Source organism: Cadophora gregata (genome assembly GCF_030347475.1).
Source record: "Cadophora gregata isolate MNR1 chromosome Unknown scaffold_1, whole genome shotgun sequence".
Taxonomy (NCBI): domain Eukaryota; kingdom Fungi; phylum Ascomycota; class Leotiomycetes; order Helotiales; family Ploettnerulaceae; genus Cadophora; species Cadophora gregata.
In genome coordinates this window covers 2,652,839-2,679,878 of record NW_026695924.1, presented here as the reverse complement: position 1 = coordinate 2,679,878, position 27,040 = coordinate 2,652,839, and the positions used below count along the sequence as shown (strand labels likewise).

General features: G+C 49.0%; 7 protein-coding genes across 7 annotated transcripts; 2 read left to right on the top strand and 5 right to left on the bottom strand.

The window, feature by feature from the left end:
- Positions 1–163: 163 nt before the first annotated feature.
- ONS95_000884 (uncharacterized protein) lies at positions 164–4,138 on the bottom strand. Its single transcript, XM_058494061.1, has 4 exons — positions 3,185–4,138; positions 2,911–3,102; positions 2,695–2,861; positions 164–2,642 (listed from the first exon to the last, which is right to left on the bottom strand). The coding sequence occupies exons 2-4, from the start codon at positions 2,944–2,946 to the stop codon at positions 446–448; spliced, it is 2,400 nt and encodes a 799-aa protein (XP_058364263.1). The 5' UTR covers positions 2,947–3,102; positions 3,185–4,138; the 3' UTR covers positions 164–445.
- Positions 4,139–7,245: 3,107 nt separating this feature from the next.
- On the bottom strand, positions 7,246–11,397 carry ONS95_000883 (uncharacterized protein). The gene is made up of 7 exons (XM_058494060.1): positions 10,955–11,397; positions 10,852–10,896; positions 8,711–10,794; positions 8,373–8,664; positions 8,168–8,322; positions 7,831–8,115; positions 7,246–7,780 (listed from the first exon to the last, which is right to left on the bottom strand). Exons 1-7 carry the CDS (start codon positions 10,971–10,973, stop codon positions 7,400–7,402), a joined length of 3,261 nt encoding a protein of 1,086 aa, XP_058364262.1. The 5' UTR covers positions 10,974–11,397; the 3' UTR covers positions 7,246–7,399.
- Positions 11,398–12,719: 1,322 nt separating this feature from the next.
- ONS95_000882 (uncharacterized protein) lies at positions 12,720–16,492 on the top strand (the record flags this gene model as incomplete). Its single annotated transcript, XM_058494059.1, has 2 exons — positions 12,720–15,526; positions 15,582–16,492. The coding sequence occupies exons 1-2, from the start codon at positions 13,699–13,701 to the stop codon at positions 16,490–16,492; spliced, it is 2,739 nt and encodes a 912-aa protein (XP_058364261.1). The 5' UTR covers positions 12,720–13,698.
- ONS95_000881 (uncharacterized protein) lies at positions 16,477–18,744 on the bottom strand. The gene is made up of 3 exons (XM_058494058.1): positions 18,497–18,744; positions 17,307–18,437; positions 16,477–17,253 (listed from the first exon to the last, which is right to left on the bottom strand). The coding sequence occupies exons 1-3, from the start codon at positions 18,688–18,690 to the stop codon at positions 16,719–16,721; spliced, it is 1,860 nt and encodes a 619-aa protein (XP_058364260.1). The 5' UTR covers positions 18,691–18,744; the 3' UTR covers positions 16,477–16,718.
- Positions 18,745–18,948: 204 nt separating this feature from the next.
- On the top strand, positions 18,949–23,298 carry ONS95_000880 (uncharacterized protein). The gene is made up of 2 exons (XM_058494057.1): positions 18,949–19,057; positions 19,117–23,298. Exon 2 carries the CDS (start codon positions 19,202–19,204, stop codon positions 22,391–22,393), a length of 3,192 nt encoding a protein of 1,063 aa, XP_058364259.1. The 5' UTR covers positions 18,949–19,057; positions 19,117–19,201; the 3' UTR covers positions 22,394–23,298.
- On the bottom strand, positions 22,704–23,772 carry ONS95_000879 (uncharacterized protein; the record flags this gene model as incomplete). The annotated part of the gene is made up of 3 exons (XM_058494056.1): positions 22,704–23,073; positions 23,147–23,297; positions 23,490–23,772. The coding sequence occupies 3 exons, from the start codon at positions 23,770–23,772 to the stop codon at positions 22,704–22,706; spliced, it is 804 nt and encodes a 267-aa protein (XP_058364258.1).
- Positions 23,773–24,369: 597 nt separating this feature from the next.
- ONS95_000878 (uncharacterized protein) lies at positions 24,370–26,842 on the bottom strand (the record flags this gene model as incomplete). The annotated part of the gene is made up of 2 exons (XM_058494055.1): positions 24,370–26,478; positions 26,537–26,842. The coding sequence occupies 2 exons, from the start codon at positions 26,840–26,842 to the stop codon at positions 24,370–24,372; spliced, it is 2,415 nt and encodes an 804-aa protein (XP_058364257.1).
- Between the last annotated feature and the right edge of the window lie 198 nt (positions 26,843–27,040).

Here is a 27,040-nt window from a genome sequence, read left to right as displayed (position 1 = left end):
ACTGGTCCACCTTCGCTTCTGACTCGAGGGATACATTGGAGAAGACAAGGTTCACCTATGTATTCAAAGGAAAGTATAGACATATCTCAAACAATCCTCTGTGCACAAGTCGTTTCCCATTCATAAGACTCTCAATCACCATGAACATAAGTTTGAAAGGAATGGCAGGAAAAATTTATTATTCTACCGATTTTGCGGTCCACTATGTCCCTACAGTCACCGACGTGTTATCTAGCTCATGCAAGACTATGATCTAAGCCCTAACGTCCAAAGGTAAAATTTCTCCCAGCTTTCAGTACGCCAGGCTATGCAGTTTGTATACATAAGCAAAGGAAATAAAATGCCTGAAAGGCGGGTATAGTAAACACCGAATTCTTTAGCTCCATGTTCATATCGGCAAATCCATTGTAAGAAAGGGAAAGACCGTGTGAGCAAAGTCAACGACTCACGAAGCACGAGATCTCCGCGGCTCCTGGGGCGATCGACTCGGTGATTGTGATGTTGTTTGAGGTTGTTGATCGTCGAGCTCGATGGCAGATCCTGCACTAGAAGGAGTTCTGATCAGGCTGACCCTAGCCAAAGGACTTCTCCCACTTCGTCTATTCTGACCGGTGGTTGGTGGAATCATCAATGATCCTGAAAGGGGTGCAGTCTCTGAAGTCGATGCCAGTTCTGGAGGGGATTTTGCGCCATCATGATATGAGCTCAAGGACTCAATAGAGGATTTCCACTCCCCCTTTTTGAGCTCCGCTTCTGTGAGCTCGTACACCTGGCCCGACGGCCCAGCGGCTCCTGTCATATATGCACCGCCAGCAAGCTTTTGACTTGCTTGTGCCATGGCATACTTTTTCTTGTCTTCTTCTCCCATAATACTCTCAACACGGCGTGGCATGTACACAGAATTCGTGTACGTTCCAATGGAGACAGTACTGTCAAAAGAGTCTCTAGGGTGGAGGTAAGGTCTGCCTCCTAAGCCACCAATGCCACCTGGTGCCATGCTGACCAAAGAATCATTCAATTGCTGATACCATCCGCCTGGTAGCCTTTCAGGTGCAGTGAAGCGACCTTCGACCCGATCAGGTGGCTGTAAAGGTAGGGTGATCCGGGTAGGCTGGTTATGTTGAGCTTCAGCAGCCGGCTTGAAGGTCTCTGGAACGATATTGAGATCATCGCCTTGTGCTGCCGCTTTTTCAATGACCTCTTGAGGGCTTGTGGAAGCATCTGCCGCACCAGCATCTGCTCGTGGGCCTCCCCATGTTCGTTGACCTGCGGTGAAAATTCCGTACACCATGTAGTACCAGTTGAAGAACGGATTGACAATGAACATTAGTGGATAGAGCCAGATTTTGTACCGTTTCAATTTGATGCCAAAGTAAATCATCATGAGCCAATTCAGACCCAAAGAGATGGCAATGAAGCCGACCGGGAGATTTTGAATCTTCTTCGAGGTACTAATAATGGAGATAAACATGATGAAAAAGAGTAAAGCTGTCGTCCGAATGGTGTTCTGCATGAATCGGACCAGCGCCAAGATCGGGTAACGCTTCCAAATTCTCATGTCTGTCAGCATGCATACTTCGTTCGTGATAAACCCTAAGAACCATCGACGACGTTGTTTGACAAGTGATGTGTAGGTTTGAACTGCCTCAGTTTTGCAGAATGCAGAAGTACACATCTGAATCTGGTACCTCTTCTTCGCACCTATCATGAAGAGATGAGTGAGCCACCTGTCTTCTCCGAGGTGGCACTTTCCATAGTCGAATAGATCCTCACATTGTTCTGCCTTGTCCGCAAAGTAATATTTGGCCATTCTTCGGAAAGCCGAGAATCGCAACATCGTCAAGGCTCCAGGCAAACAAGTGACAGCTCCACATCCAGACTCGACTGTTCGTTCAAACAGCTGCCCGTGAATGTATTCCATATCTTGCAGAAGAGTAATCAGACTATGCTTTTTGGTGGTAGCTGTGATCACTCCCGTCATTGCAAGCATATCCCGAGCATTGCCTGGGCTCAACTCCATGTCATAGACGAAGTTTTGTAAACAAACGCGATCCAGGATGCAGTCCGAGTCGATGAACAGGATAAAGAGGTTATCGTTTCGCTTCAGATACTCGGTGTATACTCTGTCAATGAGCTTGAATGTTGCCTTTTGGCAGTGTCTCTTTCCACCGTGAGGGAACCGGGAAACCGTGACGCGAGCAGTTCGGTAGGTTACATCGATACTCTTCGGGTAGGAGTCGAGTGATAGCGGAACTCCGAGCTTCTCGATGGTGTTGAGATACAGCTCATCTTCCTGGTCGCCGTCGAAAGAGAGAAAAACATGGATACATGAAGGGGGATAGTCACAATCAACAACTGAGTCAACAGCTGTCACCAAGACATCGGGGTCCTCCTTGTAGCATGGCATGACAATGACCACCTTGGGTGCTGAGTGTTCATCCAAGACCTGTTTTATACGCTTCGTTCGTCCAAGGGAGTGCGTGACCAGCTGATACACACAGAACAGCCATGGGACTGTCAAGAGCCCTGCGAACGACCAGAAACCGAACCATTGGAAGAAGGACACCATCGACTTTGGGAAATATTGAGTGATCTTATCGGGTAAGGGAAGGGTCACTACCATGATAGGGAGGAATATGAGCCTGAAAATCTAGTATCAGTACGGCCCGAAGTCTTTAGGAGCCAAAGACGTACCTCAGTGAAGTGAATGCAACGGCAATCAGGACGGCTAGAACCTTGACCGACCAATGCTCAGCCTTCTGGTAGACTTTCACTAGGCAGTACATGAACGCTGCCAGCCAGAGAAACCATTCTAGAAAAGCAGCTATCATGACCGAGCCCACAATCGAAGTGTATGCAATCTATACCAGTGTTAGTAATTCCCAGACATAGTGAGGCTGGGTGCCACACGTCTTTGGCCGGCCATGGTGAAGTGTCATATTGCATGTTGGGCGATACTGTGCCGAACGAGTGTGGTGTTGGAAAAGTAATACGAAAGCACTCCCAGAGCGTCTCTCAAGATTTCGACTTCCTCAAAGTGCGTGCTTTGAGTGACTTGAAACCTGCAGCTTCCCGCAAAAGAAGATCTGGAGTAGTGGGTAGCTGCATTTACACGCGTCAGTACCCTGATCCAGGATTGGTTCTAAAAGCATCTCAGGGTCGTAATAAGCTGGGACCCGCTTACAGATTATTCGCAGACGAAGCTCCCATTCGTCCAACAGAATCTGGTTGGTGGTTGGTGCCAGGGTGAATCAGCCAAAAGAAAACAAGCTGTGAAGCAGAGTATGTTGTCAAGCCTTTGTTGCTTCCAATACTTGATTCCTTTAGGTTGCAAAGATAAACCAGTGGACGGCGTCGTTGTAAAGAATCCACAGCGGCTGTTGGTGAAGTTGTGTGATGAGGCGAGTGTTGAAACCTGAAGGTGAAATTCCGGCCTGCAGGTGGTAGAAGGTTCAGGTATATCAGCCGGATCAGAATGATTGCTACAAATGGAAAGTACGATTCTTGGTCTGAGCAAAGTCGGCCTGAACGAAATAGCGCGAGGTCAAGTGACTGAAGCGGATGTCGATGGATGCAACAAAGCTATATGAGGAGGGGAAAAGACGTTTATGACACAGATGACATGTTGTTTGGTAGATACACGGGACGAAGACGGAAATGCAAGTCGATGTGGGAGAAGTAGAGGCAGAGAAGTAGGTAAGGGAAGAGAGAAAGAGAAGAGAAGAGAAGAGAAGAGAAGAGAAGAGAAGAAGTGAGATGTAGAGGAAGGAGGAAAGCAGGTGAAGGTAAGTGCGAGCACCAGCACCAGCGCGCGGGGGATATTGGGTGTGCACTAATCGAATTCACACCTGCTTGAAGGGAGAGAAGAGAAGAAACTTGCCTGCATCCGTGCTACTTCCTGACAATCGTACTTTACTACTACAGTAATTTACATTACAGCGACGCAGGATGCCACGAACGACTGGAGCCAGATCGACTTCGAGGCTACAGAAGTTTGAGAAACGCCTGGATGCTTGGCACCCTTGTGGCCATGCCCCTATAGGAATGGGGTCGGATGGGATGGGATGGGCGACGGAATTAGAAAGTTGCAGTTCCTCTCTGGGTAACGGTACCGGTACCTTGGGTAGATTTCGATTTAGTTTAGGTGGAGGTGGTGGTGATGGTGGGAAAGAGAAGAAACAGACCAGACGGGAAGAGAGAGGTCCATGCCATGCCATGCCATGCCATGCCCTGCCCTGCCCTGCCACGCCCATACAGCACAGTTACTGTAAATTACTACGGAGGTAGTACACCCACACCCACCCACCCCCTCTGCCCCTGTCTTTCTCGGAAGCACCCAGGCACCCGAGGCACCTCACCTCACCTACAGCCTCCTAACTTAAGCGAAGCGCGTTCCCGTTCCCTCCCCGTTCCCTCTCCCTCTCCCTCTCCCTCTCCCTCTCCCTCTCCCTCTCCCTCTCCCTCCCTTCCCTCTCCCTCCCTTCCCTCCACAGTGTAGTGCCCAACCCGAGCCAACCCAACTCACTACTACTGGCACTACTGCTGGACCCTGGCAGCACATCGAAGTCCACATCTGCCCGCAACCCAGGCCAGTTCCAGTTCCAGTTCCAGTTCCAGTTCCAGTTCCACTTATACATACGGCCAATGCATATTGCGGCCATTAAGACCTGATACTGCATTACATTATGGCCATCACGACATCAGTCCCAGTCGACGACCAAATTTCAGCTGCATGTCGCCGTCCGCCATCTCAACTCTCCACCCCACCTGTGCAGATGGCCAGTCTGTGCAGTACTGTGCCCAGATGCACCGGCGATGCTTCGCTCTTTTGCATCCTTGATACTCGGGTCGATACAACGTAATCGTCTCCCCGTCTCTTCGACAGGGACACAATCCAGCCATAATCTGGCATGGTTGCCACGATCTTTCATTTCTCCTAGTTCAGCCTCAACACACCGTCACTGCCGTAGTGTGCAGACGGGCTCTATCATGGCCGCCGTCGCGAACTAATTCAGGGGCATCAAACTTAAAACAAATGATCGCAAGTCAACCTCGGAGTATTTTTTCCACTCGTGAAGAATCGGAAACATTATTCTTCAGGAAGATACCAGGCCAAGCCGGGATGACTCCCCTAGGGTTCTGGAGAACATCTTCTCGAGAGTCGAGACCGAACCGGAAGTCAGACATTTTGCGACGAGGAAGAGAGCGGTAATTCCTGCATAACTCTCCACTGGTCCAACTATGCAACGGACAACAAGATGCAGAATTTAGTTCCTCAACCCTTCACTGATTCACAGACCACGCAAAAGTCAATAACAGAATCTATTTTCACATTCAATCAAAAGGCAACATACGTCACGAGACTACATGCACTGCCATTGTTGACTGATACTCGCCACGTCCACTCAAAACCTCCTAGGTCCAGTATTGCAACATGAAGCTGCAGCCAACAAGCACACCCGCCCCAAAGGCTTCCCTAGATAAAAATGCAGTATAACAGATCCCGACCCCAAAAAAGAACAGAAAAAACCCTCAAGTACAACCTTCTTAAATGTACAAAGACCAAAACTGCGCCTCGCCCTACAACCTTGACGGTATTCACCCCTCGCTAAAATTCCCAAGCATAGCCCCAACCTCCACCACATCCTCCGCACCAAAGCCAATGACGATCTCCTTTCCCGTTACCTGTCCAAATTCAATAATGGCCCATCAAATCAGCAAAAACCCCAGGAACCAACATCACATCATCCGGCCCAGGTCCGAAACGAAACACGGGGCTCGGTTGGGTTGGTTATGTCTGTGCTTTCCCATAATTAGACACCACCACTTGAGACATGAGAAGCAAGCAAGACAAACGGCAGCCACGGCACATGTGGGTTGAAACAACACGACAGCGAGCCTGAGGGGGCTTTCACCCTGATACTGGCAGTTGTGGCTTTTCTTTTCTGGTTGCAACACCAGCTGTGGTGAGATCAATCAGTTAGGAAGTGGCAAATTTTGAATGTTCTGATGCGTTTGCATTGCATTGCGTTTTCAGGTCATGACTTGTGTTTTCAGCTTTGAATTGCACCTCGATCTTCTACCTTAGCAGAGACTGAGATGCAATTACGACGCAGTGAGTGAGTGAGTGGGTGACTGGGTGAGTGGGTGAGTGAGTGAGTGAGTGAGTGTTTTTGCTAGCAACTCCCAGGACGTCCCTCTACATGTGATCCTTCAAGAAATTCCTATTATTTGATGCAGCTCAGCGAGAGTAAGCTAATCCCACCGTCTCTCATCTTTCCCATCAACAATTTTGTAGACCAGATTCGTTTTCTCCATTTCAGTCACGCCATCTACCACGCATCATCTATTGGCATGACCGACACATGGACAGGCTCACTATTCCTCCTGCGTCCTCCCAAAATAAATCAACAGCTGCCAGCTTTCGACTTCTACATTCCCTTCCTCGTTCGCAGATAGCAAGATAGTGGGGCGTGATCGATGTGCGTTTCACGAGTGGACTCTCCTCTGCGATGAAGTAGGCTGTGTCCACAGATCTCATCGTCATCCGGATCCGTCTATGAGGTGAGTGGGCGGGCTCGTACTCTAGACAGTCCTCGTGTCCATGAGAATAAAATCTCAGACGATGGTTGTCATTGAATCGAGCTTAGAAGCATTGCTGGTGATGAAACCAGATCCCAAGAGACGAGAAAGCTCTCCGGACCTGCATAACAAGATTTGTCTAATCATGACCTAGGGAACCCCCCGAAGGAGGTCGTTATCAGCACTGATACTTCATCTACAAAAGAATTACAAGACAATAGTAAACAAAGAGAATCGGACTGGTCTAGGAGGCGCCTCGGAGCAAGAAGGCTACTTCTTGTTATCAAGATTCCTGCCAGCGGCTCGTGAAGCGTGTTCAGCCAGCATGGCCTTTCGAGTGAGTCTGCCAGCTGGGCCTGTGACTCGTGCTGCTGGAACCACAAGCGAATGACTGCCCAGAGGAGCAGAGCTCTGCCCAGGTCTGTTCCCAGGCCCTGGAGTCAAGCAGCTGCCCTTCTTTGCGGAAGATTTGTTGTCAACATGGGAAAAGGTTGGTTTGTCATACCAGTCGACATCACTGAGTTGTAATTTCCTGGTGCGTTGCGCGGCGCGAGTGTTGCCAGACCTATCGGCCCTAGCAAAATTCATCCCGGCTGTGTTGTCGAGACCTATGTTGATTCCGTGAATATTGTAATTTGGGTTGAGGGGAGCCAGTGTAGAATCACCATCTTGTTCCTCTCCTTCACGAATCTCATAATTGAGAACGAGATCTTTGATTCGCTTCTGTTCTTCGCGATCAGCAGCCTGTTTGGATTTCATGGCTATGGCAAAGTTAGAGTCCGAGGGTAAAGCCACTGTGCGAGTCTGTGAGAGGCCGTCAGCAGATTTCCGTCCAAATTGGTTCGACCATGTTTACCTGTTGGCGATTTCCACGCTTGGTGAGTAGAGAGAATGCCATAGTGTTTGACGTAGCGTTGCTACTAGTCGAGTCATCTGTCCACGACTCATTTCCAGGTAATCCGGGATTTGGAGCGTTTTCTTTGCGTCTCATGGGCAGAGGTACGTCAAAGGTTGGCTTGCGCTCGTGCTTTCTGGAATCTAGACTTTCAGCCATCAGCTTCGCCAACTCACGGTCAAAGTCTGCTTCATCTTCGGGGTCAACTTCCTCCTCCTCGCGCGTGACCACAATGGATTCTTCTTCTGAGTCCGTGCCAGGGGCAGACAGGGCATTGTCCCCATTCTCGCCGTTCACGGTGGCCTTCAGCTTGAAGTTAATTCTTGTCCTATTGAGAGCAAGGGGACTCTTACGTCAACTTCATCATCCGATTCCGAATCTCCGTCAACTTCGGCAGGGGGAAGACCAATATCACCCATCTCATCATCTGAGGACTCGCTATCGTCCGCCTCAGCTTCAGCCTCGAGAACCTTGTCCATACCAGAAGTCTTTTGGTCTTGCGCCATAGCAAGTTGGAAAGCTTTGCTGGCTTCTTCTATGTTTGATGCAAGCTTCCACTGAGGTCGCGTTAAGGCGAAAACATCTTGGACAATAAATTCGATATCCATCGGTAGGGGGTCTTTCGTGTAGATGTAGTACTGATAAGACAGGTTAGAAGCGAGTAGAGCCAAGCAGTTTTCTCAGTCTTACTTGGAGGAAAGAGAGGAAGTAATCCAACTTCTTGCCAGACGCGCCACGGTTGAAGTATACACCGCATGATTCTAGAATAGTTGCTACAAGACGAATCCGGAAAAAATCGTCTGGCATGTCAAATGAATTTAGCCGACCTGGAATAGGAGGTCCACCTGCACAGTGATTAACAAGGATCAGCTTCAAGAATTTGGCTCCTACTCACCATGACCAAATGTCAAGATTCTATAAAGAGTGTCGAAAATCACAGGATGATCAACCATGCGATAGTTGTAAAGCTCGCCGAGGTACTTGACTTCGGCAATTCGCCGCTGGTTGAACTTAAAGTCATTCTGCTCCAAGCCGAGCACGATAGATTCCATAACATTGTCGATGACAGTAATGACGAAATCTTGGTAGTAGCGGTACAGAGCACTGGCCAGGATAGCAAGCAGATGAATGTTGCCATATTTTACTTTGCCAGGCTTCGAAAATACTTTTTCAAGGATTGCAACAACCTTTAACGTTAGCAGTGTGTCCAGCGAAATTGGTAAATGATTTTACCTCTGTCTCCTCCCAGTGAAGCTTTTTGATCTGTTTGAGTATTTTGGTATAGTTCCGGGTGTTCATATCAAGATACACGAGCTTACGAATGAACAAATCGATCGGTGTTCGCTCTTTCTGCTGAATGGCGGCTCTGATTGGAGGATCAACATAATATACAGCATTTTCGATGAGCATACGCTCTTGTTGACCAATGTGCTGAACAGACTTCTTACGCTTCAGGGTCTCAAGGAAGGAAGCCATTCGGGGAGAAGTCTCGGGATTTCGGAGCAGATACCGTCCACAGTTTTCCAAGAGGTTGCAGATGATCTCGATATTCATTCTTGAAAAGTCGTCAAGACTGACTTTGAGGCAGTGGAATATGACATGCTCAGGGACAACTCCAAATTTCGTAAGTTCGGCAAGATAGCGAATGTTCCCAAGCCGAGCTTGGCCAAGAAACTCCTTTTCCTTTCGGCGCTGAAGGCTGCGAAATTCTTGATCCAAATGGTCAACAAGTCCCTTGGTAACATCAGGCATGTACTTTCCAAGAGTTGCTACGAGTCGAGAATATGCAGGTAGTAAGTCGCTGCGGCCTTTAGGTATTTCCTGGACCGCCTTCACAAGACGGTTTCGGGATGCCTTTGAGTTGAGAAAGCAGAAGTCAATAGCAGCTTGATCGATCAAATCTTTACTGGTGAGATCGGGCAGACGCGCTAGAAGTGCGTCAACCTGTGCACCGATCGTCTTGTTGGCAATTGCTGTAGACATGTCGTCTTCTTTGGTACTCTGAGAGTTGGCATCGGCAGTAGCAGCATCAGCTGGATCAATCTTCTTGCCAACCTGCTCATCTGTATCTACTTTCTTCTTCTTGCCATCTTCAAGGAGCATTCCCGGAACTTTGCCCTTCAGATCTACAAGATTTTCGTAGAATCTGCGTTCCTCTTCGTCTTCCCAGATCCCGGCACCGTCACCTTCGCCCCGCAGGTACTCACCAGTCTTGACCAGACCGATACCTCCATTCGTAGTGCCTGAATTGTCCTCGGAATCTTTCAAATCTGGCATCTCTCCACCAATAGCTTCGGCAAGGACCTGTGCATTTGCGACCAATCGTTCTTGTGCCTTGACAACTTTTTCGTAGTTTGCTTGTCGATCCTCGAAAACCTGGCCAGATTTGACGTAGGCTTCAGCATCCTTACGTGCTTGTTTACTGAGTGCCTTTTGGTCGCGAAGTAGATGGGCTTTAACGTCCTCGAAGTAGCGCTTTAAGATATTCCGGAATCGTTCCTGGAGTTCTGCCGAAGCAAGAGGTGGATCGTCACTTGCTACCTCAACGGGACCATCTTCGCCAGAGTCATCATCTCCGTCACCATCACTGTTTGCTTCCTTCGTAGCTCCGTCTGCCGCTACGGTCTTTCGGCCTTCGGATCCAGCTTCCTTCACACCTAGTATGTCCCAGCCAAAAGCTTTTACGAAAATGACAAGTAGAGGTAAGTTTGCATGCTCTCGGTCATGACCTAGCAGGTCTTTCAGAACCTCCAGAGGGAAGGGTTCCGCGCCGCCACCCTTGGCTGTCGTACTAGTTTTCGCCTTCACATCAGCTGCCTTTCCCGAAGCTCCCGACAGAGACTCCTTGCCCCGAGAAGTATCATCGGGACGGCTGACATCATCCAGTGTTCTAAGAACTCCAACCAGCCATAGCTCCGTGACAACTCTCAAAAGCACTCTTTGGCGTGTGATCCGCTCCTTCTCTTCCTTCTCTCTTGCCTCAGCCGCAAGACTTTTCAGTATCGATTTCTCCGGTGTAGCCAGTCCCTTGCCCACTAGCCAACCCAAGAACTCCGTGAACTCTGCAGGTCCAAACCGCTGGTGCAGCGCGCTGACGATTTCTACTCCAGCTTCGATCTCTCCCGGCGACTTCAACTTGCATAGTCCTTCATAGCATGCAGATATGATCTCCGATAGGTACTTGTGGAGACTGAGTGTGCGAATCTCTTGCAGGAAGGTGCTCAAAGTAGCTGCGGAAACTGCAGTTCGAAGTCGTTTGATGAACGCGGTATTCTTCTTCAGAGATGAGTCGAGGGATTTGTTCACTTCGTAGACTCCTGCCATAACCAATCAGTATATTGCCCTTCCACATGATCCATCATCTGGCCACTAACCCTTCTCTCCATTCCAAGCACGGCTGTTCAATTCGCGCAACTCGCCTGCGAGCCACAATTTTAGTAACTTTTCATGCGCGAAGGGCCATCTGCCTGAACTTACGCTTCCTCTTGCGATCCATGAAGAGCAGCCTGAGCCTGCCCGGACCGGACCGTGGTAATGTAGTGAGATATGTGTACCTTGTGCCCCCACATTCGCGACTTCTAAGGGAACATGAAGGTGCAGTGGAAGTAAGATTTTGTCGAGGCAGTGAGATGCATCGGTATCGGGGAGCGTCTTCAACGGAGAACTCTGCTGACTGACGTGCAATATGTCCAAGTAGGTTGTGAAGTCTTTGTCGCTGTATCCTGCAAAAGTTTGGGCAAGATGATAATGAGCTACCTATCTCCCAAGGTAAGTATCGACGTAGGGGCAGGCTTTAGCGCGGTGCCTTTCCGCTAAGGTTAGCGTTTGATCCATAGCTTTCCCTCGCTCTTTCATCAACCACAGCCCTGTCAATGCATGGGAGTCACGGACAAAATCAAGATCAAAATTTCCTCGTCAATTTATCAGGTGTCGAGGCTATTTTGGAAATCTCTCCTCTTATCAATAATGTTCCCCAACACAGCCGCAGCCTTGCCAAGGTCTGTTAGCCCCTCCTCTTGGCTGCCGCAGACGACCAGCCAGGCCAGGCCATCGGGGCCCTGCATAAACATTTGCTGAAATCAGCTTTCCTAACCCAGTTTGCTTCTGGTGTCTTTGTCTTGATGTCCGAGTGAATTACCAACCAGTTCAATTTATGGCTGGCAAAAGTTGCTGCTGGTATGGCTCGTTTGCTAGCCACTCTTCCAGACATGTAGTGCTTTGAATCAGTGTCGCTGTTCCACGACAGTAGATTTCTAGAACTATGGAAGCATGTCTACCGCACTCTCAAAGAATTTTGAATTGCCATGGCAAACTGTTGTCCACAATCACTGACCATCAAGAAACTCTCATCTTTCGTGGAAGCTTTTGATGCCTTTCCTGGCACGTCTCTTCAACCTCCATCCTGGTGTAACTAGCTTTTGCCCAGTAGAAACGTACTTATTATGCTCTTTGTCCCAGTGACGGAGCTATATCTGATCAAATTTTACGAGTGTGTATATCTCTGGACACGGTTGAAAACTACGAGGTTAGGAATCCGTAGCCTATCCGAGCTACACATTGAGAATTATTCTCCACCATTTTGAAAACAGTCATGTCTCCCTGGCTATTCTTTTTCCTTGTGAAGTTTTGTCTCTGGTGCAAGAAAGAGATATGCCGCGCAATCATCTTCTATAACATGGGGACCGAAATTTCAGGGGTTTATACCTCATCACCAGGATGAACTGCTGGCAACTTCCATTCTGATTTTTGGGTATGAAATCATCAAGAGATTCTCCATGGTATCTGAAAGTGAAGAATCTCACGGTATACAGAGGCATCTGGATAGTTCCAGACCGTAGCCTGTAGCTCGCTGGATCACTGCTCCAAAAAAACGTACTTTCCTCATTCAAACCCCCTATGCAGATAGGGATTCAATCAGGCAAGTACTTCAAGCTCACAGCCTCTCCAGGATGCATAAGCATAGCTGAAATCTGGCACTGTGGTATGACCGTATGGTTTCTCCAAAATCCTGCATTCTACTGCTTTAAATATGACAAGAAAGCTCTTAATCGAACCCGTGGCCCAGGAAATTTTGAGGTAAGGGTCGGCTATGGGAAATGTAAATTGTCTCATGTGCTCAGCCTCCGATGGCATCTTCATATGTTGCCAAGTTCCGAAGAAGTATCGCATATTTTGACTTTGCCACTCATTTCCAAGGTAGACTTACTGAATATACCCTGGAGATCAGGGAATCGTCCTTGACAGCGATACTTGTTTGACTAGAGCCCCCTTCCAAAAAAAAAGACCAATTCCGAGTCCTCAAACATTTCCGGGGTATCGAGTGACACATTTTGCAAGTCAACAAAGCAGGGGATCAACACTAGGTACACGAAAAGTACCAATCGGCAGCGGGTCGACCAGGATGTTTTCTCGGATATCAAGAGCACAGCACATATTGTTTTTGCCATCACTTACAACCCAAAGACAACTTTGCAATAGCACGAATACCGGAGATCTCTAGACATCTTGACGACACCAGTTTGAATGCTTCTTCAGTCCATGGATTACATTAGTTTACCGAGTAGCCAAAGATAAGACTGCGTGATGCTGGCTTTAGCGAGTGCCGCCCGGAGAAGTCTGTACCTCACCACGGGATCGTAGTGGGCCCCTAGACCAGCAGACCAATGAAAAGCCTCTGCCCACAACTTTCTTGCTGATAAGAAACCTCGTCGACTCCAGCTTGCCCGTTCCACTGCCAGATATCAAAGCCAGCCGAATCCCCATCTGATGGAGATCCGCGGAAGTGGCTGTTACGATGCAGCACTGCATAGCCCAACCAGCATCCTATCTGCATTCTGAGAGTCCCAGGCCCACCGGTCACAGTCCTCCCACGAGACCCCAGTTCCGCGCAGATAATCGTCACTACCTGGGTAGGTCATGTTGTAAACCGACTCCCATTATTGGTAGGATCCCATCTTGGCTCAGATGGGAGTTTTCCTTTCTCTATCTATTTCTCCACACATGTCTGAACTCCTCAATCCTTCTCCAGCTTGTTTTTGGTCCCGAACGTGTTGAACTTGTTTTCGAGGTTCAATAACACTCTCCTTTCGCCCCTGGTCATATTGCATTCACTGTTTATCTCGAACATTTGGTCTCCAAAGTGCTCACGCCATAGTCGGACTTCCCTCACCACAACGTGACAGCAACAACATCAACAGGCCATTTCTCGATACTCTCGCGTTATGTCTATCAACATGGTCCCAATAGACGTTTTGACACCTCTCTCGACGGCTCCCCCATCTCCAACTCTACAGACCAGAAAGCCAGTTCGAAACTTATCGTCCATATCCTTCCAAATCCCACCGACACCACCCAAATCAGAACATAGTGGAAGTGAAGTCTCTGACGAATCATCACCCAATTCAAGAAGGCCTAGTTCGGCAGTACAACCCCGATACCCACTTCCTCCACCGTCCACTGCACCAACCGAGATCCTCAAGGACGATCTCAAGACTCCAGATAACCATGTCCCGAGAGATCCTCGACTTATACGCCTCACTGGCATACATCCATTTAATGTCGAAGCACCACTTAGTGCTCTGTATGATGAAGGATTTCTAACCTCTCCGGAGCTCTTCTATGTTCGGAATCATGGAGCAGTACCACAAGTCGACGATGCCTCCATTCCAGACTGGGAGTTCTCGATAGAGGGATTAGTGAAGCATCCAATCACTATGTCTCTCAAGCAACTCATCACAGAATACGAGCAGATCACAGTACCAATCACCCTTGTCTGTGCTGGCAATCGACGGAAAGAACAGAACCAAGTTCGAAAGTCCAAAGGATTCTCATGGGGAGCTGCTGGTGTTTCTACCGCGCTGTGGACAGGTGTAGCTATGGGAGAGCTTCTTAAACGAGCAGCACCACTACGAGGAGCGAAATATGTCTGCATGGAGGGGGCCGACAAGCTTCCAAATGGATATTACGGAACGTCAGTAAAGCTCAACTGGGCTATGGATCCAAACCGAGGGATCATGGTAGCTCACAAAATGAATGGAGAGATGCTGCGACCAGATCATGGAAAGCCATTACGGGTAGTCGTTCCGGGCCAGATCGGCGGCCGAAGTGTGAAGTGGTTGAAGAGACTGATTGTTACTGCTGCGCCAAGTGACAACTGGTACCATATCTACGATAACCGAGTTCTCCCTACGATGATCAGCCCTGAGCAAAGTGCAAATGAGCCGAAATGGTGGATGGATGAGCGATATGCCATCTATGATCTGAGCACCAACAGTGCCACAGCATATCCAGCTCACGATGAAAAACTGTCTCTCATAAACCCACCAGAGACGTACAAAGCCCGCGGTTACGCATATGGCGGAGGTGGCCGACGGGTCACGAGAGTTGAAGTGACTCTGGACAAGGGAAAATCCTGGGCTCTCGCAGACATCAGATACCATGAAGACGATTACAGGGATCAGGCAGACGAAGACGAGATGCTATTCGGTGGGAGACTAGATATGGGCTGGCGAGAAACATGCTTCACTTGGTGTTTCTGGGAGATCGATCTGAAGGTTGCTGACCTTGCGCTCGCTGCAGATGTCATGGTGAGAGGCATGGACGAGAGCATGAATGTGCAACCACGGGATATGTACTGGAGTGTTCTTGGCATGATGAACAACCCATGGTATCGGGTGACGATCACTAAAGAAGCCGATTCGCTTCATTTTGAGCATCCCACCCAGCCAGCTCTGACTCCTGGAGGGTGGATGGAGAAAGTAAAAGCCAGAGGTGGGAATCTCGCCAATGGTTTCTGGGGAGAGAGTACGGGCGGCGAGGAAGAAAGTGGTGTTGCTGAGCCGAAGAAGGAGATCAAGATGATCAAAGATGGGCTCCGTAGGAACATCACCATCAACGAGCTGCGCAAGCATGACGAAGATACAAGCCCCTGGTTCGTAGTCAATGGTGAAGTGTACGACGGTACAGCATTTCTCGAAGGTCATCCTGGTGGAGCCACAAGTATCATCGGTGCAGCAGGTCAAGATGCTACCGATGAATTCATGGCGATCCGTATGTCCCCACCCAGTTCAAAATCTAGCCTTTATCCCATCTAACAGAATCATAGACTCCGAAACCGCCAAAGAAATGATGCAACACTACCACGTTGGCTACCTCGACGAAGCATCTCGCGCTATCCTCCTAGACGGCATTGAAGAAGCTCCTACAGAGTCCTCCGCACCTCGTGAAGTCTTCCTCCAATCCAAAGTCTGGACCAAAGCTCTTCTCTCAGCCAAAAAATCGGTCTCATCCGACACGCGAATCTTTACCTTTACTCTCGAGCACGAGAACCAAACCATTGGTCTTCCCATCGGCCAACATCTCATGATGCGTCTCCGAGATCCTGTTACACGGGAAGCCATCATACGCTCTTACACGCCCATCTCAGAAGGTGCTGACAAAGGAACGTTGCAAGTCCTGGTCAAAGTCTACTTTGATACCGTTGAGCGCGCTGGAGGTAAGATGACGAAGGCACTAGATGCCATCCCCGTCGGACACTTTGTGGATTTCAAAGGCCCGATTGGGAAATTCGAATACCTCAAGAATGGCCACTGCACTATTGGCGGCAAGCCAAGATTCGTAAAGAGATTTATTATGATCTGTGCTGGCAGTGGCATCACGCCTATTTTCCAGGTCCTCCGAGCTGTACTGAGCGACCCTGATGACACGACGAAGTGTCTGGTGTTGGATGGCAATAGGCTTGAGGCCGATATTCTATGCCGAGAAGAGATGGACAGTCTCGTCAAGGATCAAGAAGAGAGATGCAGGTTGCTCTATGCATTGACGAAACCAGATGAGAGCTGGACGGGTTTGAGTGGTCGTGTGGGCAAGGAGTTACTGGAGAAAGAGGTTGGAAAATGTAAGTCGAACGATGGGGAAGAGTTGGTACTGATCTGTGGGCCCGAGGCGTTAGAGAAGAGCGTGCACGGGTACTTGAATGAGATGGGTTGGAAAGATCAGGATATGTTGTTCTTCTAGTTTATTCTTTAGAGCTTGAGCAGTTTGTACATAATGTTGCCACAAAATCGTAGGCGATGGAGTTAAATGCGATGAATTAGCTGCAATTCATGACTTATGCCAATTGTCCTGCTCTATAGCAATTTACTATAGTATTTTGCTGCCATGGATGATTTTCAGTACATGTCACGGCTCCTAAGATGCAAAAAGCCAGTTGATATCAGCAACATGTAGTATGATTCCGAGACTATCTGCCGAAACCAAACCATCCTTTCTTCTGCTGCGGAGCCTGTTCAGTCGTTTGACCCTTGATGAACGGCTCCGGTACAGAGTTGCTCTCGACCTTATCCTGAATCTCTCTTCCTGGATACTCGATATAATTCCACGCCGCATCAAAGAACAGCGGCTTTACAGGGATAGGCTCGAGTTTTGGCGGGTACGTCACGAGATTCTCAAAGTCCACGTCCTTTACTGGAAATTCGTGGAGCTTCTCAACCAGAGGTCGGCGACTGGCTTGCTCCTCAGACTTGATCGTGCTTTCATTGAGATTGGATAGTTCGACGAGGGCACGGTAGTGTTGCAGCTCGCCGTCTAGAAGGCTGTTCAAGCATTGAACTTCGCTTGGAGAGATAGTAATGTTTGGCGGTGAGGAGTCCGTTGTGTCCATGGTGAATTCGAGCTGTGAGTACGCAGCATTGCACTTTTCCGAGGCGCGGGCGAGAAGAGCCAAGGCGTTCTTGGGATTCGAGAGTAAAGCGTGTGAGCGGGCTATCGTGAGGCATCTGAGCGTGTCAGTAAAGATTTCACTGGTAATTAGATATTGTGGAAACCGTACTTCAAAGCTGAGAAGTAGCTATACTTTCCATCGAGCTCTCTCAGAAATTCTGTATCTGCAGCTACTCCAGGCAGTTCCTTGATCGAATCCAGACTCTGCAAGATGGAATCATAGAGGACCGCTTTCTCGCGCAGGTGTGCAAGCTTGCGGCCTGTTCCTTCTTCCTGAACTGGTTTCTTAGTCTTTTTCTTTCCTTGCTGTACTGGTGTACTTTCGACCACTGCTCCGTCTTGCTGTCCAACCAATACTCTATTTCGTCCTATTCGCCAGCTGACCATGTCGTAGCTAACCGCTGTCCGAGTAATTTGTAGGCTCTGCATCCGTCTATCACCTTGGCCAACCCCTTCTCCTGCTAGTTCGTCAATAGCATGCTTCGTGGCATCTACAGTGTCTTGACTTGCGATGAGAATCTCGTCATATGCAGACGCTCTTTCTCTCGCCTGTGCAGCTGTAACAGATGCCAGTGTCTCTTCCAACTTCTGAGCTGCACTATTCACGGAAGCCAAGGCAGTTGCAATGGCAGCATCCTCCAAATCCACTGTTCGCGACCTCCAAGTTATGGTCTTGGGAATGGTACCGGTTTCTGCAGTCGTTGCCTTCGCTCTTGTTGGTCTTTCACTCAGGACATCGGGATCTAACTTCTCGACTTGGGAGACTAGTTTGTCATCAGAGGTTGGGAAGTATTTCCGTGCTATAGCTTCAATGGCAACGGTTCGTGGTAGTCGCATCTGGTATGCTCCATAGCGTATACTTGGATCAATGGGGTCCGTCAGTAGATCCCTGAAGACATCGTTCGTCGTAGATGTAGCTAGCGCGCTGTATATGATCCTAGCTTCCGAGTAGCTCTTCACACAAGGCTCCCAGTTCTGCTTCTCGAATGCAGTTGCTCCGGAGAGGGAAGCTGCATATGCACGTGCTTCCAAAACATCCTCGTCGACTGCTCCGGATGTCGCTTGGTCGGCAAGAAGTTGGAACAGATGATTCGCGTATATGGTAGCTTTGTGTAGACGGGAAATGATATGTGTGCGAGTCGAGCCCGTGATGCCTTTCTTCTCTGTGGAATGGATCTCCCTCATGGACATCGCATGTGCCCATGCTCGCTCAGAGGTAAGTAACAAGAGACGGACGAACCTGGCAGCATATCAGTACAGAGAAGTCGTATAGCGGACTCGTGGAACATGTTAGCATACTCCTTGTTGCGCGCAATGTCCTCAACTGACACTGTCGCCTTGCTGGAATCGTACTTCCCGCGGGGTTTCTGTGCGGTCCCAAGCTTCGTTCGTAGATTATGGATCCGGTTTGACAAGCCTTTTCGATACGATGCATAGTCACCCTCAAGCTTCGCCTTCTCGCGCCCGGATGCGACGAATTTGGTGACCTCCATCTGTGGTTGTGGAGGTGAGGTGTTGTTCAAATCGCCAGCACCCTTCAGATCAATTGCAATAGCGGGTGGGTGTTCAAGTTGTTGGTGGGGTTGAGAGTTTGTGGTTGGCTAAGTTTGCCGAAGGAGCCCCAGCCTGCCAGCCTGATCCGAGCCCAAGCCCAGGCGGAAAGCTCCAACTCGTACAGGGGGTTAAAGTGCGCTAAAAATGTTGTGGTCCAGGACCTCTCATGGACCTTTTGCCTCCTATCCATCAACAAACCTTTCTCGCCGCTCTCGAGAATTCTCGCACATCTGGAAAGCCGACTGTGCAAGGGTAGCTGCCAGGGCGCATATCAAATATCCTATCAGTTTCAAAGCATGTTCTGCAGTATGTTTGAATGGTGCTTGTCGTCTTCTCCGTGGCGTCTCTTGCTGACCTATTTGCAGAACCATTTTACTCGTTCGATTCCTTAAGGTGACACTACTTGCGACGAAATCTTTGACCTGGAAGCTTCGTTGGCGCAAATAGGGCATGCTGGAGCGTACGGCAGGATGTCTAGAATCAGGCAGTCTCCGGCGCCTGCTACCAGCATCCAAGAAGGCGATGAAGAGTCGCCGAACACTCCACTCCTCTTTTTGGACTCACGGTGCTAGCGATCTGGAGACGTCTTCATTGTGGACTGCTTTAGTCCAGATAGCAGCTCCTGCCGAGCAGCTTGGAGGACGAGATGTGCAACAACAACAACGACCAGCTGCATTGGGAAATGCAGGCTTGCTTCTGGACTTTCTATACCCGGCTGGAACATTGAATTTATTGCGGCAGTACTCGGGATGGGGGCTCGACAGAACAGGTGGTAGACTTGCCAGGAATGGGCTGGAGAAGTTCGGCCACCGCCGATTTACGTCCTCCGCACAGGATACGACCACGACTTCGAATTCGCATTCTTCATCTCGGAAAGCGGTGGCAGTAGAGGATGAGACAGGTGCCGAAAATAGAAGCATGGCTCTGCTCTATGAGAAGCTTGGGCTGACCAGAAACTACGATTTCGAAGAAGCTTGGCGGCAGTACTCTTTGCTAGAAGACGAAGAGCAGCAAAACCTCCTTCGAATGCCTCTCATGCGCTATCTTTCAATCTCAGAACGACTTGTTGATGCTGAAAGAACAATACAGCTATTTGGAGTCTTGGAAGAGGAGCAAAAGACACCTGTAATATATCGGCATACTATCAGAGCGTACCTCAAGATGCGCAACCTTGCAGATGCGATGAGATTGTATGCCATGGCTCTCAATGAGGAATCGCCGGCAGGAGCCGAAGAATTGTTGGCATATTTGATCAAGAACTCATCATGGGGCCGGGCATTCTCTGTATGGAACGAGTTCAACAATTTCAGAGCTCAGACACCGGGTCTGAGTTACAACATATTTGAAGTCCTCGACACGGATCCCACTATCGGAAGTCAGGCCATTGAGTTGGCAGGATATGTGAACAGAAAACTTGATAACCAATCCCCTGATTCTGCGTCGGACGTACCCCCAGAGCTTTTGAACTTTGCCTCACGGATTGTCCGACGAGCTTTACTGAGCACTCAAGCTTTCAATTCTGCAAGGTTCACTAGTCTTTTGACGATTCTGGAGGACTGGAAGTTGATTAGTCCCGCGCTTTATGAGCAAGTAAACTTCATGCTCTTACGTCTGAATGAGACAAAACTGGCAATCAAGTGCTATCGTAGGATACGACACTCTAAGGAATTCCGATTCACACGTCCAACACTTCACTCGCTCTTGAAGATTTGCTGTGACTATCACAGCGTTCTTGGCATGCAACAAATCCTGGACGACTTCTTTCGAATCTACTCGAGGCCAACGCGGACAGCTTATAGGATGTGTATGAGCGAATTTGCTGCTCAAGGCGATGCTGAAACGGTCCACGCTCTTTTTGATCAATTACTCGAACGAGACGACCAACAGAGATTGACCAGCGTTAGCGAGATCACACCAGTACTACACGTACATGCAAAAAGAGGCGAGGTTCGAGAGGTCGTCACATATTTCGACCAAATCCAAGACATTTACCGCTTGCAGCCAAACCTACTTTGCTGGAACATTCTTATAAACGCATATGGCAAAGTTCATGACGTAGATCGTGCTTATGATTGTTTCGAGCAGCTCATTAGCGACGGAAATCTTCAGCCCGATCACTACACCTTCGGCACTATGATGGGTATTTGTACCACTCGTGGTGATATTGATCGTGTCATTGGCCTTTACATGTTCGCTCAGGAGCAGAAGATTGAGATCAGCGCTGCCATGCTTGATTGTTTGGTCTTGGCCCATGTGCAGGCGAGGAACCTTCAGAAAGCTGAAGCCATTTGCGAAGACGCTCTTAAAATGGATATCAAAGGTTCTCGGACTCGAATGTGGAATTACCTTCTCACGGGACATGCGTTGAATCGTAATCTCGTTGATGTCAATCGCCTACTTCAACGTATGTCAGAGGCAGATATAGAATACGATACATACACATATTCGGCATTAATGCAGTCATTAGTAATGGTCAAGCAACCAGACAGAGCGTTTGCGGTCATGACTGATGTAATGCCGCCGGCAGGAGTCCAGGCAACAGATTTTCACTACGCCATCATCATGGGAGGCTACCTTGCCAATGGAGAGATTGACAAGGTCTTCAAGCTTCAAAGACGAATGGAAAAGCGTAATGTCAGAACCTCAGCCAGCACGAAACTCTTGACTTTGAAAGCCACCGTCGCTGATGACGAAAAATTGCTAGAGGACGGCAGTAGTGAAGAAAAATTGAACCGCGCTTTGGAGATGTTTCAAGAGATTGTGACTTCTATGGACCCGCAGGATATCGCCAGCCCAGCCAGGAAAGGTATCAACCGACTGCCTGCAGACATCGCGTACTCGACCATGTTCAACCGATATATGATTTTCATCCTCGGCCGTTACGCGGAGTTTTCAACGGCGGACAGCATCTATGAAGCCTATCTGAGATTTCTCCCTGCATCGCGAAAGAATCAGGTCCCTCTTGATATGTTGCGGACTATCATGGAGATCAAGTCGCGAGAAGGGGACCACGAGACAGTCCGCCAGTGCTGGGAAGCTTCCCTTGCGCAAGCCAAGCGACTTGGTAAGCCAATCGAGGCTGAGTTTGGAAAACTGCCCGAAGATCATCTCATTCAGAACGAAAGGCATGCTATTGACCCAGCTCGGCAAATGGATCTAGCAAGACATCTGGGCCTATATATGCAATCACTCCATACCCAGCGAATGACCGATAAGATGATTGCAACCGTAAATGGCCTTCTGAACGACGGATTCGCGCTCGACAATCACAACTGGAACTCTTACATTGAGTTCTTGACCAAAAGAAACAAATACCAGCTCGCTTTCCGACTTTGTGAAACCTATCTCATGGACCAGTGGACCGGCTGGGCTCGCATTCGATGGACACTTCCAGAGCGCAACCGACTCCCGACAGACCTTCGGGCAAAGAGGAAAGACCCTCTGCACTTACGACCTAAGTATCTCACTATTTTGCATCTGGCAAGGGGATACCTGGAACTTCAGTCGATGGCAGCAGAGTCAGTACACAGCGGAACTCTTCTCACCGAGCTGGAGCGGGATTGTCCTAGGGTCGTGAGAGCCATTACGACGATGCAGCGCGTTGATGATTATCTCGAACGAACTGTACTTAGAGGATATTGAGTGTACTTTTGGATGATGAAATGTTTAGACTGTACTATATTGTATCTCATATCCTTAGATGTTCTCTAGAGTGGGAACTGAATTACCTTTCTCTTCGGATCTCCACCTGTAATGTCCTTTTCCCTTTTCACAATCCTGGTTCCATCTTAAAACCAAATATTATTTACAATAATACACATATCTCGCCCTTTTCACTCCAAAAGCAGAAGTGGGCAGTTTGCGTTGCACATCCCCGCAACAAAACCTCGCTTGATCGCTGACATTTCTTTCCTTCCTTCGTTCCAAAATTAACACTGCACCACTCCACCACTCATCCCTCAATCCCGCTCTCATCCATCCTCATACTCGAGATCCCCAACTGCGCCACACTCCCCATCGCCCACATCGCCGCGCTCCTCGCATCCTTCGCATACGTCAAATGATCTTTTAGTACCGCCTCTCCACCCTTACATATGATATCGGCAGCATGGCAAAACGTCCTTATCCTCGCGCTCTCCACGCCTTGAATTGTAGTCCCGTTCTTCGGGTCGCCAAAGAGAATTATGGATGCTATCTTTGAGGCAGTATCAGAAGGGAGCATCGACGTTGCGAGGTGGACGAGTTGTGCGCCTTGGGAGTATCCTGAGAGGAGCAGAGGGGTGCTGGGACAGGTGACAAGGGTGCTGTTTATCAAACTTGCCCTAGACAATTAGGGTAATGTCAGGTATGCTTTATGGGAAGTAAATTACGTGAAGGAAGGAGAGAAACACCAACATCATTGTAGCCCCTTTGACTGATCCACCGGCAAGGAAACCAGCTGCTTGTGCTTCGTAGTTCACACCCTGGATAGCCAGTTGATTTGTGCCGTTCATATACTCTGCGATAGCTGCAAAGAAGGGTGGACCAGCTAGGATACCAACATTGCCTGTTTATTGTTCATTAGCAAAGTGATTTCTTCAACCGAACCAGCAAAGTAGCAAGTGTTCCCAAAAGCGCCAGGATCAAATGCCAACTCTACAAGGACAAGATTCCCGTCACTCCATCCCCGATCTCTCGAAGAGGCTTTTCCAAAGCTTTTGCATGCAATGGTTGAGAAAGCAATGAAGACAATACCAACCAGGCTCACTAGCCCCCTTCGCAAAAATAACAGCCATCCTAGGACAATGCCTCGTCGTTCGGTTTGTCTTCTCATCCATCAAGCCATTCTGAAATATAACTGATCCATGATCGCCCAACAAAGCCGTCAGTCCAGCAGCCAGGCTGGAGTTAGTCGTACCTAGTAGACCTTCGATCGTATCTAAAATTCCTGAGCCGATGAATGGAGCAGCTCCTGTTAGGGTTGGGAGGAGAAGAAATAGTAGTGCTTGCAATAGGAAATGTGGAAGTCTTCGATTATGCATTTTCGGGAGTCCGAGACTTTGCATCTGTGTCTTTGACTCTGCCAGATACTAGAGAGTCTGCAAATGTGACAACATGGACGGCATGGCAGAGCGTTCATGACACGGACTGTACTCCTCAATATGTGCATAGCCGCATCGTGATTGAGGCGCTTGAAACAGAACATCCAAACATTTCAAGCTTCAGGCGACGTCATGCATCTGGCGGTCCAGACCGAAACTCGACCATTGCACATCGAAACATTTCGTCTGATCTCGAGAACCAGACGACTATCATGCGAACAGTTTAGAGATAGACGACAATCTGTAATTGGCTAGGTAGAGTTCGGAATGCAGGGGTATGGCAACTTCACCATGTAGCAAGGGAGAGCGACGTCCATGATTTGTGAAAGGAAACCGCAGAAGAGTGTAGAGGTTGAATGATGGAAGATTTTGACATTGTATGTAGAGGTTATGTGCAAGTAAACAAGAAAACTCCAGATCAGCCAATGCGACTGCACTTAACCAGACCAATAGTACCCCAATCCTTGCCGTATATCCAGGCCCCATGCTCCAAACTAATTCCGGGTATTCCTATAAACAATTTACTCCGGCAATAACTCATATACCATCCAAATCATCCTGGGGAGCTTTCAACCCCACGCCGAGGTCCCTCAACTTCTTTGCCAGCAGCCCTTCAGCTACCACTCTGCCGTCAGGCGATCCAGTGAGGAAATTGCCACCATATCCAGCATCGCCTTTGCTGAGCTTGTCATAGCCACCAATTCCAGTATTGTTACTGTCGCTGTTCCAAGACATGGCGGTCCCTGAACCTCGCGACCTCGGCGGCTGACTACTCTTACTCGACGACGGGGATTGGACATCAGAAGGTCCTTCAAGTACAGTATCCCCATTTCCTCGAGTAGCTTTGCTGCGCAGACTGAATGGAATGGGCTGAACAGGCGTAGTGCTTGCACCACGGCCAAATTCAAATGCGGATCCGCCCCCAAACCCCTTCTCTAAAGCCAACGCAATTCCATCCATTGAGTCAAGTGCTCGATTGGACTGGCCGAGAGGGAAACCTGACGACCTCCTTCTATATGCTTTGTCGGCTGCCAGACTTGCGCCTGCGCCGCCATTAAGAGCAAGGCCAAGACTAGAGTCTCGACCAGGCTTGTATATACTGAATCGTGGTTCGGGTAATGAGACCTCGTTCCTTAACTTTTCCTTTCCGTCTGGTACGCGATTCGCAAAAACAACTCTAATACTTTTGTAAAGATAAAATCTTCCGCGACATGGTGAACATATGTGCAGATGTATTAGGTAGCGGAGTGTTGGTCTGTCTAATGGGTTCGACTGTACGGCTGAAATTGGCATGTCAATGATTGGGCCAGCAGAGTAGCTTCGCTGGCGGATGAATGTTTTCGTTCCCGGTTCCATCCCAGTGAGATCGTAGGGTACAAGAAACAATTTGACAGCGGTCTTGTTCGGGTTCTTAATAATGATTTGAAGCTGGCCTGTCTCAGGGATTCTGTAACTGCCTCCTGGTGGCGCTCTGGGTGATGTCGATCTTCTTTTCTGCTTCTCAGCCCTCCGTATTTCACGTTCCGTAGACTGAATTGTACTTGGACCGTCGATCATATCAATATCCTCAGCACGGGTGCGAGATGAATTGCTGTGTCGTTTCCGTTTTACGTCTCGCGCCTCGTCCGGATTTGGTAGGCTGTTCTCGAGATCTATTTGGCCAACATATGGACTTGGCCCATCTTCGGATTTTGGTGTGCGGCCATGGCTCGTAGTTTCATAGCTGTAGAATACTGCGGGGAATGGTATCGTCACATGAGCCGGGCAGCGAAGATTCGACTTACACTTGCCGAGACCCAGAACACCGATCTGAGCCACGAAGTCCAAAGGTCTCGATGGAGTTGTTGACATTCGACCACGAAGAATACTCTCCTCATAGGATCCTACCATTGATGCATGATGAAGTGGCGAGCTGTCCGACGTATATGATGGTCGTCTGGACCGCAGGAATTGTGGTGTTTGGGGAGAGGATGTGGGATGGGGCATTTGACTGGAAGTGAGTGATCTTCTGGGTTGGTGAGCTTGATAGGGGTATGTGTTGTCCCTCTTAAAATGTGGCGGGGGTCGGCTAAAAGAAGCTGACGTTGGGACAGAAGGTATGGAGTGGATCGAGTGTGAGGCTTGCAAAGTATGTCGTCGATGATATCTCTGTGAAGGTGGTGTGATATCGATCGGATTCATACCGGAAGAAAAGTCCAAATCGTCGTTACTTTCTGATTGGACTAAAGGGCTCGTCGGCGGCTTCAGTACGAAGCTAGAGGAGTACGATGAGGACAGTGAAGGGGCTCGAGACCGTGGCCTGTCAAGTAGATCTGGAGGAGGAAATCTTGGATCGAGTTGGAAAGGTGAGAAGTGTCGAGGAGGCGAGGTTGCAATCCAGGATGTTTGTTCCAGCCTATTCAAAGCAGACTGTGGTTGCAGCAAGCTTGTGTCATTTGATTGTCGTATGCCTTCTGTAAAGTCACCACTATGTAATGCCGAGCGCGGCCGCTCAATCTGCAATCCTGCCTGGTTCCTTTCTCTCTCGGTTGTAGAAGGACGCTTCGAATCAGAAATGTCTGGCGAGGGTAATAATGGCGAACAGTTCGAAGCAGTGGGGGACGGCTTTCGAGGAGTTTGGTCATAGTCTTGAATAAGAGACTCCAACTAAAATTACTTGTTAGTAACGGCACCTAGAGTAGTCGGGGTACCAAACTCTTCATACATTGCGATTTGGTAACCAAGTCGGGCTTTCTCCTCGCTTCAATCTCTCGATAAGCTCGACTCTGTCCGACGTTCCAGTTTTGGGGAATTTGAAGTTGGATGCCAGGCCAGCTGTTGCAAACTGTCTCTCGTCTTCTGGACTATCCGCGACCGGTCCTTCGCATAATTCCGTGCGTATGCTCTCTTCCGAGACCTTCCTCTCCATCAAACTTCCACCCTCGGGCGACTTCGATGGTCGAGGTACTGTCATTTTGGGGGGCGGCGGGGTGCCTCGGCGGCTGCCGAAATCATCTTGGAAGATGGGCATTCTGAAATTGGTTCAAAATGCTCCTTTTACTGTCATACATACATCGCGTTGAAATAGAAGGTTGGGAGCAGGAGGTCGGTGAAGCAGTAAGTACAGCAGACGCTGGTCGTGTTGTTATAAAGCGGGGGGGACGGCTGGGGCGGTCCTTTGTGATTGCTCGTGCAGCTGCAAGCCCTTCCCAAAATGACTCAACCAATC

Bases quoted from the DNA above. Each gene is read 5' to 3' on its own strand.
- ONS95_000884 (XM_058494061.1), bottom strand. From the start codon at position 2,946: ATGCAATATGACACTTCACCATGGCCGGCCAAAGAC. The intron at 2,862-2,910 runs GTGTGGCACCCA...ACACTGGTATAG, and splicing joins CACCATGGCCGGCCAAAGAC to ATTGCATACACTTCGATTGT. The intron at 2,643-2,694 runs GTACGTCTTTGG...CTAGATTTTCAG, and splicing joins GTTGCATTCACTTCACTGAG to GCTCATATTCCTCCCTATCA.
- ONS95_000883 (XM_058494060.1), bottom strand. The intron at 8,665-8,710 runs GTAAAATCATTT...CTAACGTTAAAG, and splicing joins TTCACTGGGAGGAGACAGAG to GTTGTTGCAATCCTTGAAAA. The intron at 8,116-8,167 runs GTAAGACTGAGA...CTGTCTTATCAG, and splicing joins ACTTCCTCTCTTTCCTCCAA to TACTACATCTACACGAAAGA.
- ONS95_000881 (XM_058494058.1), bottom strand. From the start codon at position 18,690: ATGGAGGTCACCAAATTCGTCGCATCCGGGCGCGAGAAGGCGAAGCTT. The intron at 18,438-18,496 runs GTATGCTAACAT...ATATGCTGCCAG, and splicing joins GACATTGCGCGCAACAAGGA to GTTCGTCCGTCTCTTGTTAC. The intron at 17,254-17,306 runs GTACGGTTTCCA...TGACACGCTCAG, and splicing joins AGCTACTTCTCAGCTTTGAA to ATGCCTCACGATAGCCCGCT.
- ONS95_000880 (XM_058494057.1), top strand. From the start codon at position 19,202: ATGCTGGAGCGTACGGCAGGATGTCTAGAATCAGGCAGTCTCCGGCGC.